The sequence below is a fragment of the Pelmatolapia mariae genome, linkage group LG3_W, assembly GCF_036321145.2.
Source record: "Pelmatolapia mariae isolate MD_Pm_ZW linkage group LG3_W, Pm_UMD_F_2, whole genome shotgun sequence".
Taxonomy (NCBI): domain Eukaryota; kingdom Metazoa; phylum Chordata; class Actinopteri; order Cichliformes; family Cichlidae; genus Pelmatolapia; species Pelmatolapia mariae.
This window is the reverse complement of record NC_086229.1, coordinates 79995731-80005452: the sequence shown is the minus strand read 5'-3', so window position 1 is coordinate 80005452 and position 9722 is coordinate 79995731. Positions and strand designations below refer to the sequence as shown.

Here is a 9722-nt window from a genome sequence, read left to right as displayed (position 1 = left end):
TCACTACGTATTTTAGACACTTATTTTATTTTAGATAGCTATACTAAAATCAAAAGCATTACATGGTAAATGCGGGAAATTGCACCATAAGTGGTGGGCTGTATTATGAAGATTTAAAAATGTTGGTGGGGGTGTTACACACTTTTCTCTGAGAAGTGTTTGTTGCTCTTTGCTTCTCTTCTCTAAAGTCTGATCAGAGATTTGAAGATTTGTTTCCATTTCTATGTTCACATTCTTTCTTTCTGTTTCTGAATATATGCTGTATTCTGGTGTGATTCTTTCAAATGCAAAAATATGTAGAAAATAAGGGTAAAATCCTGCAGCCTGGAATGTTCTGAGCATTAGTTCAAGGCTCCTTACAGATGAAAGTAAGCTTTTCACAGTGTTTAAATCCTATTACAACTCCAAACACGGCTGTGTTTGACTCCGCTGTTCACAGTTTCATAGCTGACTAAGTATTTTCCACTTTCAGCATTAATTAACTCATTTTAAGTTACAGCACACAGCCAGTCCATCTATGGGCACCCAAGGTGATGCAGGGCTTCTCTCAATAAAAGATACATTATTTCTCCTTGAATAGTCAAATGTTCATAGGATTTAGAAAGAGTTCTTAACCATGGTCAAATACTTCTGCCTTATCCTAATTTTTGCCATGTTTGAAGTTTCCTTGTTATTGAACTTGATATAAAGCTACTCACTGATCTGACTTTTAACCCTCTGAGGCAGGAAACTGGGACTGTTGTCGAGGGCCGCATGAATAAGCTGAACTCAGTTCTGCTCAATACTAATTTGTTCTCATTATTGGTGCAGCCCTCCACAACAGTCCCAGTTTTTCATGTAACCAATTGGGAAAATTAGTTGCCCACCAATCAAAGTCATCACCAGTAATGCCCCAAATGTAACCAAAACTCTAACCCAGGGCAAGCAGAATATGTCACTTTTTTACAAAATGTAAATTGTTCTCTGAAGTTTTTAAGGTTCACTGAGTTTGACACTGAAACGCTGATTTTACATTATACCCATATTTTGAAGACTGGATGTTTCCTGTGCTTACCTTAAGCTGAGGTTAGCTTAGTTTAGCTGAGGTTAAAAGGTGGGCTTGTAAAACTTTGTCACATTTCAACTTTCTAACTTGCCAGCGACACTTCATAAGGTTACGCATCTCACTAGTGTTACAACACACAAAAAATCCCTTTTCAAAGAAGCAGGCTGCTTCTTGTGTCCAGTAGGTACTTTTTTTTAGTGAAAAACATTTTTGTATCCATAGATACTGAAGTTTTTAATGAGGATGTCTTGGGGAAAAAACAGTTTTTTTCTTTTGTTTTTATTTTTAAAGGGGAAATGACCCGCAAACCTACTGAGAACTGATTTAAACAAGCAAACTAATTTAAGATAAACTAAACTTTTCACTTGACTAGAGATTCCGCTTTGTCACAGTATGGTAGAAGTACACGGTTAATTGAGCGCAGTAAGAGGTTTTTTTCCCCACTCACGCACGTTGTTTATTTGGCATGAATGCCACATCAGCCGCATCTGCTTTTTATTAGCATTAGCGCACAATGATACAATTAATTATGATTCATACTCCTCCTATAAAAGTGTTCATACATTATACATCATGCTTAGTCTTGAGTTTTTTGCCATTTTAAGGAGAAAAAGGAATGCTTTACTACGGTTTGTTTATGTTTATTATCCCTGTTTTATCTAAAGGCATAAAACTGGATGTGAGTAACCAATGAAATAAAATATAAAAATAGCATTTCTGTGGGAAATGTTTGCTTTGCTGTGTCATTATGGACAAGAAAGTGAAACCTGAGTGTAACAGAGTTATTTTGTGAATAGTAAATATAAAGTGTGCATGGACAAAAGTAACCAATAGGCGGTACTGTGCACTGTGCCATTCTTCATGGAGCTTTCTCCATCTCCAGCCCTGAGGACAACACCGTATCTCTGCCTTGGTTTGCTCCCTAATTGACCTAAATACAGAATCTCTGTGGTCCCTCAAGGCGGACTATCGCACAGCCCACACGAGAGCATACAAACTACGAGACCGTGTCCGGGTATTTCCTGGAGTAATTCCTCTTCGCCTTTTGCCCTCAGCTCAAACCCGAAACGAATTTGCTTTGTGGATCTCTCGTAACTGCAGCAGGCTGTCCTCACATGGACTGCGTCGGGATGGTCTGCGCGCAGAAGACGCTTCTGGCCCGAGATAAGACGCCTTCCCGGGAATGACAGTATAAAATTTACGTCTGGTGGATTTTAAAAGGGTTTTTTGTTACGGGCGGACTCATAAAGTCAGCATGCTGGATGATAAAACACCGAGACTGAAATCCGGTCCTCCATCAAGAGGTTCATCTTTTTACATTGAGAATTTGCTGGGAACTACAGGAAGACGTTCTTCAGCCGAGGAGCGAGCGGAGACTCCGAGCTTCAAACTTACTGGTCACGACCTGGGGATGTGTCCGGGTCTGGAAACGAGACGTCTGAGCGACACTGACCGCTCGGACGGGAGCGGAACATTTGCAAACACAGCGAATGGCAGCTCAAGAAGTGAGTTTGCTCCTAACCGTCCTTTTCGTCCCATCGAAAAGGTTACTGAAAATAACAAATGATCGTTTTTGTTTCGACGATGTGTTCCTTGTTTGTCGTTTACAAGATTCGGGTTAAAATATATATAACTCATTTTATTATTAATAAACAAACATCACCCAAACCCCCACATCTAACATTTATGATTTATGCATCTCGCTTTCGGGTCTCAATGGGGCAAAAGTGGACATGACACATGGTCTGTAATAGGGTTCACTGTCCCTTCCCCCGTGCGTAAAAACATCCCGACTCTCCGATTATCAGCCTTGTAGAAGCCAACAGTATTTGGCATCCACACAACGATCTCACAACAATCTCCCTCTTGTTCTTTAAATAGACCCGCAGCGAAGAGCTGATGCGTATTTATAATCTTGGAGAGGGCAGACAGCATGAATGTGCGCAATTCCCTGCTGTGCACAAATCTGACAGTGTGTAGGATGATTTTAAGTAACTTTTTTTTTTCTTTTTCATCCTTGGCAGGTCTTCTTTGCAAGACCAGCCGCTCGCACGAACACGTAGACCCTGTGCTAAACAGCGAACGGGATTCCCCAACTTTAACGGGACAGGCGGAGGAGAATGACAAACCGGCCGAGAAGGAAGGCGACGGTCTGACAGATGAGAAGGAAGAGGAAGACACGCGCTCCTCTTGCGTCTCTCTAGGGGACAGCTGTGACACAGGTGAGCTCAAAGTACACGTAATTCATTAAAAACGTACACAAAATCCCCAAATAATGTCTTGTGCTCTGCTATAAGCACAACCGGAATTTGATACACGCATGCGCCGTTCTAGTACACACTCACTCAAGCGGAAATTTTTTTTTTTTTTTCGATTTTAAAAAAGCAGCATTTGCAGAGCTTCTTGGTTAGGTGCATTTTCTTTCTGATAAGGTGCACTGACAGCAGCAATGACCCAAGTTTTCAAAAGTTCGCATTAGAGAGCAGGGGTGCAGTTAGCATTTCTTGGGTCTGAGGGCCATACCCTGCTCTGCCTGTTACAGCAGAAGTGGGCAACATGTTTTATTTGATTTGATTTTCATTTTGTTGTAGAAATTAGATAAAAGCAAAGGATGATACATTTAGTAACTGAATGGAGACATTACATAACAGGTTAAAATAAAAATATTAAACTTTATATCTAAATGCTATATGAACATTAGCTTAAATATTGCAAATTGCTTAATAGCACCGCATAGTTCATTGCATTGCATAGCAGTACTGCCTATTTGGAGATATTCACCTGGAGTCTTGTTAGCATGAATTTGATCAATTAACAGCTACATGGTCTGTAAATGCAACACTAGAAATATATATAACATTTTTACTGTTGCGATGTGTGTTAAGAAACTTTTAAATGAAGACACTGCTTCTTCTTGGCCTCAGGTGACATCACAGTGGTGCGAAAGAAGAAGACGCGCACTGTGTTCAGCCGAAGCCAGGTGTTCCAGCTGGAGTCCACCTTCGACCTGAAGCGTTACCTGAGCAGCTCGGAGCGAGCTGGGCTGGCTGCGTCGCTGCAGCTCACCGAGACCCAAGTAAAGATCTGGTTCCAAAATCGTAGGAACAAGTGGAAACGGCAGATCACGGCAGATATAGAAGCCAGCAGCACCACTGCACCGTACGCCGCCCAGAGGGTGGTTAGAGTTCCCGTGTTGTATCGCGAGAGCGTCACTACCCCGCTGACACTGACAAACCTGCCCCACGTGTCACCTCCAGTAGTTGGCTTCTCTAACTCTGTTAACTATCCGCTGACTGGCCACTTCACCCATCCAGTGTCATTCATAACGCCCCAGATGACCGGGCTGGTGTGACTTAAAGAGTGGAAGAGATCTCGTATACCTGTGACTCACATGAATCAAATAATGATGCTGCAAAATGTTCATGTTAGAATATTCAGTAAAGTTAATCCCAGCAGTGCACTGAGCATTGTCATCCTCTGTTGAAATGTTTCCTTTGGATGTTTTCTGGATGTAATTTAGACAAATACAAGCAAATTTAGATCAAGGTGCCCGTGTCTACTTTCAGCATTAAACTTCCTCATCATTAGCAGAACCTTTATCAATTTATTGTAAGCAAAGGTCATTTTTTAAGATTTAGTACCAAATTTAGCACTACCAGGAATAAATTAGTATTACTAGAAATATGGAAATTGTGATGGATATTTTTCGACCATTCAAGCTGCCCACCATCCTGTCCTCTGTGCTTTACTGAGGACATTTCACACACATAGTCACATAGTTTCCAACTAAAGCTTTATTTTGCGATGATTTCTGTCACTGGAAAATGTAGGGGTCCACGTACTTGGAAGGGTCAATATGTTTATAGCTTGTAAAGCAATGCAAAAAAAAAATAAAACAAAGAAAAAGACACTTTGGGAATTCATTAATTTGTAAATGTATAAGAAAAATCTGGAAATGAAAACACGAATTACTGTAAACAATCAGGTTACACATAGAAAAATCCTCTGAGGACAAAAATCAGGGCCAAAAGTTCATTTTTGTATACTTTTTTCTGTACTTTATGCTTTCAACTTGTATTCACATGCTACAGAAAAAGTTTTTCTTTGCACTGCTGAGTTTCCCATCACACTCATCTTCTCATGTGGCTTTAGACTGTTGAATTCTTTCTGAAATTTGAATCCACACACGTGACCTATGAGTACTAAAATGTAGCTCATTTATGAAATAAAAGCCAGTTTGGTGTTTGTGATATTGTGACTTTTGATAGCTGTGAACAGGGGTAGGCTATTGGCAACACTGATTGACTGACACTTTTGTTTTTTGTTGTTAATTTAAGACGATTTTAATACAGAGTTTTGTACACTTCTATGTTCACATGTGAATAAAATTTTATGCACAAGGCGTTTTGTGATTTCTTACCTGTTTCTTGGTCATCAGCTGTTTATTTGGCATCTTTATTTGGAATTTAGGTTGTATGTGGGTTTGAAAATTTAAAAAAAAAAACCCAACTTATTTATGCCCAAGGGGCAATTAAGAAAGAAAAGAGGGCATCACATGAGATGAATAGTTTTTAATAGTGTGAGTAACATTTTCAAAGAAAATAAAAAAGAACAATGAGGTTAAGCTGAGATATGCACAATGTTGGAGGCGAGATTAGAGCAGCTTATTGTGTTAAACTTGGCTATGTTATGCGCCCCCTTAACCCATTGTCGGGTTACATAATTCTCATGCTGCCAGTAGTTAAAATGCTGTCAAAATGACATGTTAATGTTCTTTAAAGAGGTACTTAAAAAAGTATTTAGCATCTAAAAATAAATAAATAAATACATAAATACGTAAATAAATAAAACAACTAGTAAGGTTTCCAAACTCTTAGTTTTTGCATACTTCCCGGGAAAGCAGGCTGGACAGAAAGAAAGCGCACAAACCTCCAATATGGCAGCCAGACGTAAATCTGCATCCCGCCCTCATCTGCCCCCTCAACCTCGCCAATCAAAAGCTGCTAAACCGCAGTCTTCCGGGTCGTTGATTTACTGCGCACCGGCTCCTCTGTGCTCTAGTGGCAGCCGAGGAGCAATGGTGCTCGGAGCGTCCGGAGACGTCGGTGTTTCGGGTTTCTCGGAGGAGCAAATGAAATGCCGGGGAATATGAGCAAAGAGGATGCCCCCAGTCGGAGCACTTGTTTGACCTTCACAATTGACAACATCCTCAACCTGAGGCCGCAAGAAAGTGGAGATTTGGACTGTTCAAACGGGCAGAAAGACGGTGGATGTAAGAATGTTTTGGAGGAGCGATGTGAGGATGTGTGGGACGTCCGAAGGACAGAGGAGACAGGTAACTCTGACGGATATACCCAAGTACCATATCTGTAAATTTCATAGAATGAAAGGGAAATTTTAGGCTAATTAATCTGTTTAGAAGCGCAAAGATCCAAATAGATTTTTTTTAAACGCTCAAAGTTCAAATTATTAGTGCGAAAATGCAGAAGCGCTTACAGGACGCCGGTTTGTGTCTGCTTTACTGGAATGTTGCTCAGCTTGTTCGCAGGTGTTTTTACGTTTGCCTTTACCGCTGCACCAAAGCACATCTTGTCGCTCCGTTCACAGTGAAGCCCAGAGTTCAGCGTGGGGGAAACACACCGCTGCTCACCGCTGGATCCTGTCCGCAAAATGAGTGCAGCGCTGAGGAGCCACAGCAGCAGCAGCAGCACCACCACCACCACCAACAACAACAGCAGCAGCAGCAGACTGTGGACTCCAAAGCCATGGTAAAGAAGAAAACGCGCACCATCTTCTCCAAGCGACAGATATTTCAGCTCGAGGCGACTTTTGACATGAAGCGCTATCTGAGCAGCTCGGAGAGAGCGTGCCTCGCGAGCTCCCTGCAGCTCACGGAGACCCAGGTGAAAATCTGGTTCCAGAACCGCCGCAACAAACTCAAGAGACAGCTGTCCACGGACATGGAGGGGCCGCTGACCGCCGATCACTTCACAGAGGCAGGAAAAAACGTGCAATTACCAACTTTTTACAAAGACAGCAGCGTGCTGGGCGGATGTTTGTTACCCATGCCGTTCCCTGTCGTGTACCCGACGGCAAACGCCGCGCCTTACATTTACTTCTCTAACACTGGCAAATACTTTGGCCTCTTTGATGCAGACTGTTGAGTTGTCTCTTGGGTGCGTGGACACTCCGACTTACAGTCAGCCCAATTTTTTTTGCATGATACGTCTGATCCTTTTTTCATTTTTAACTTTTTTTAAATGAGTTGTCAACATATCAACTAATTCAACGTGCATGCGCCACTTTTTGGTTTATTATTATTATTATTATTATTATTATTATTATTATTATTATTGAATTTTATATACAGAGTTTATCATCTTGAATTGTGCATGCGTTCAAATCCTCGGAGCAGTTTTCCTTTGCGCAGTAATGTCATCTGAAAGAATGTACCATACGTTAAACTCCTGATGCTGCATCAGCCTTACTACCCTGCAATAATACTTTCTGTTTGTGTGTGTTCATTGTTTTTCCTGTGGAGCAACACTTGGTTTGTATTTATATGGCCTTATCATTGTTTTGTTTTGTTTTTAAAAAAACAACTTTTATCTTTTGTTTTCACTTTTATAAGACTGTTAAACTGTGAAGACGGTTATTCTACGACGATCATATTTTGCAATAAAACGTGTAATATTTGCAGTTTTAAATGTGTGTTGACTTGTATCAGGAACAGCAACAAAAAAACAACAACAACAAAAAAACACAGATAACACCAAAACACGCCCAGATTGCATTTTTAATAATCCTTTATTTATTTATTAACTCATACTCCTACTTTTCCTTTCACTTTGTAAGAGTCATTTCGCATGATTTATTCAGCGTTAGATCGTATTTAAAGATTATAGTAGACTTTCAGGATTTTATCACTGCAGGGAGAAAAATAAAGTTCAATAACGGAGAGCTGAGAAATCCGGGGCACACCATTTGCTTTACAGTGAACGAATTGTAAATTTAGTAGTTAAACCAACTTATGATTATACATTTTGAACTGAATTAACTAATGTACCACAAAAAAAGAAAAAAGACAAGAATCGTCTGTTTTTTTTAAAACTAATATTAAAAGCAGAGACCATAAGCTGAATAATGATCACCAGTTATCACCTCTGTGTTGACATGCTGCTAAAAGTATTTTAAAATCTGCAGAAGCTTTACAGTCTCTGTTAGTGCCTTTTTGTGTGTTCATTCCCCCTGTTATACCGCAGAAAGTGTCAGGATGCTCATTTTGTCTCTCAGAAATGGATGTGTTTAAACAGATGACAACTTCTTGGTGTTTAATTAAAGGCTCTGTAACAACTCTCCATTGAAAAATCCAAATCCTAAATATATAAAAAATATTTAAATAAATTGAATGATTTATTAGTTAGAAGAAAATTTAAAGTTGTAAAAGCCTGTTAACCTTCAAATAAATTGTCTTAATTTAGACTGATATGCTACAGAAAGTAACCGAGGAAGAAAAGTTTATTTAGAAAGCACTTTCCAGAGACAAAGTTGAACAGTGTTTGACACCAAAAATAAATAAATAAATGCCTCTCTGGAATTCTTCTATATTGCTGCAGTAATACATTTAGGAAATCTTCAAAACCTAAGAGCTGTAATGCAGATTTTGTAAGTTCTGAAGTTAAGCGATGAATGAATATTATCAAATTGTTATTGAATAATCATTTTCAGCATAAGACACAGTATTAGTAAATATTACAAATCGCTGAGATGAGTAAAGACCTGTTTCTGGTAAGAACAAACCCCTTTTTCTGTTCAGTTTCAGCACATATGTGAAAAAAAGAGGAAACAAAAAGAGAATATTCAAAATGCTCACAGGGATATCTTATGTGTTGAGCCTATTTTTTTTTCTTTTTATTATTCTGAAATTAATTTACCATCAAATGAAAACACTGAATTAGAAAAAACAATTGCAAACAACGTAAGTAAGCATATAAAAGTTGCAGGAATTTTTATTAAACCAAAGAGTTGTTTATTTTAAGAAGGAAATTTATAATAATAATTATTGAGTTACTGCTAGTTTCAAGTTTTATTTTCATATACAGATACCAATGGAGCACCATTAGCAGGAAAAAAAAAACCCTTAAAAAGTTTACTTAGAATATCTATCTATCTATCTATCTATCTATCTATCTATCTATCTATCTATCTATCTATCTATCTATCTATCTATCTATCTATCTATCTATCTATCTATGAGCCTACAGTGATGTACAGTTAAGTATGAATAAGGAACAATCCATTCGTACGGCAAGTTTGACCAAATCCGTGAGTTTTATAAAGTTTTCTTAATTTTGTAACAAAAGTTAAAGATTTTTCTTATACAGAAGATGTAAGTTTATGAACTATGTATTTCATGGAAAAGAAAAAAAGAGAAAGTTTGTAAGTGAATAAGCAAATCAAAAGACTAAAAAGTGATTATTAAGACTTGGCTCCTGCACAGTTACGCCCTGCAGCACTTGTTGCCGATCAATTTTCCAGTTTGCTGCAGCAACACACATATTTTCAGACCACACGAGTTAATCTGGGCCAAATCTTTTCATAAAAAACAAACACACCACGATTTAGGTGGCCTGGAGTAAGATGCCACCCTGATATGTTCCCAGTGCATCCGCAGTGT

General features: G+C 39.0%; 2 protein-coding genes across 2 annotated transcripts; both read left to right on the top strand.

The window, feature by feature from the left end:
- The first annotated feature begins 1917 nt into the window (after positions 1–1917).
- LOC134619148 (homeobox protein HMX1-like) lies at positions 1918–5440 on the top strand. Its single transcript, XM_063464912.1, has 3 exons — positions 1918–2550; positions 3070–3267; positions 3970–5440. The coding sequence occupies exons 1-3, from the start codon at positions 2301–2303 to the stop codon at positions 4395–4397; spliced, it is 876 nt and encodes a 291-aa protein (XP_063320982.1). The 5' UTR covers positions 1918–2300; the 3' UTR covers positions 4398–5440.
- Positions 5441–6075: 635 nt separating this feature from the next.
- Positions 6076–7744, top strand: LOC134619140 (homeobox protein HMX3-like). Its single transcript, XM_063464898.1, has 2 exons — positions 6076–6380; positions 6653–7744. Exons 1-2 carry the CDS (start codon positions 6182–6184, stop codon positions 7207–7209), a joined length of 756 nt encoding a protein of 251 aa, XP_063320968.1. The 5' UTR covers positions 6076–6181; the 3' UTR covers positions 7210–7744.
- The last annotated feature ends 1978 nt before the right edge of the window (positions 7745–9722 follow it).

Excerpts from the sequence above, each read along its gene's own strand:
- LOC134619148 (XM_063464912.1), top strand. The coding sequence starts at position 2,301 with ATGCTGGATGATAAAACACCGAGACTGAAATCCGGTCCTCCATCAAGA. Across the intron at positions 2,551-3,069 it reads AGCGAATGGCAGCTCAAGAA|GTCTTCTTTGCAAGACCAGC; the intron begins GTGAGTTTGCTC and ends CATCCTTGGCAG. Across the intron at positions 3,268-3,969 it reads AGGGGACAGCTGTGACACAG|GTGACATCACAGTGGTGCGA; the intron begins GTGAGCTCAAAG and ends TCTTGGCCTCAG.
- LOC134619140 (XM_063464898.1), top strand. The coding sequence starts at position 6,182 with ATGCCGGGGAATATGAGCAAAGAGGATGCCCCCAGTCGGAGCACTTGT. Across the intron at positions 6,381-6,652 it reads CCGAAGGACAGAGGAGACAG|TGAAGCCCAGAGTTCAGCGT; the intron begins GTAACTCTGACG and ends CTCCGTTCACAG.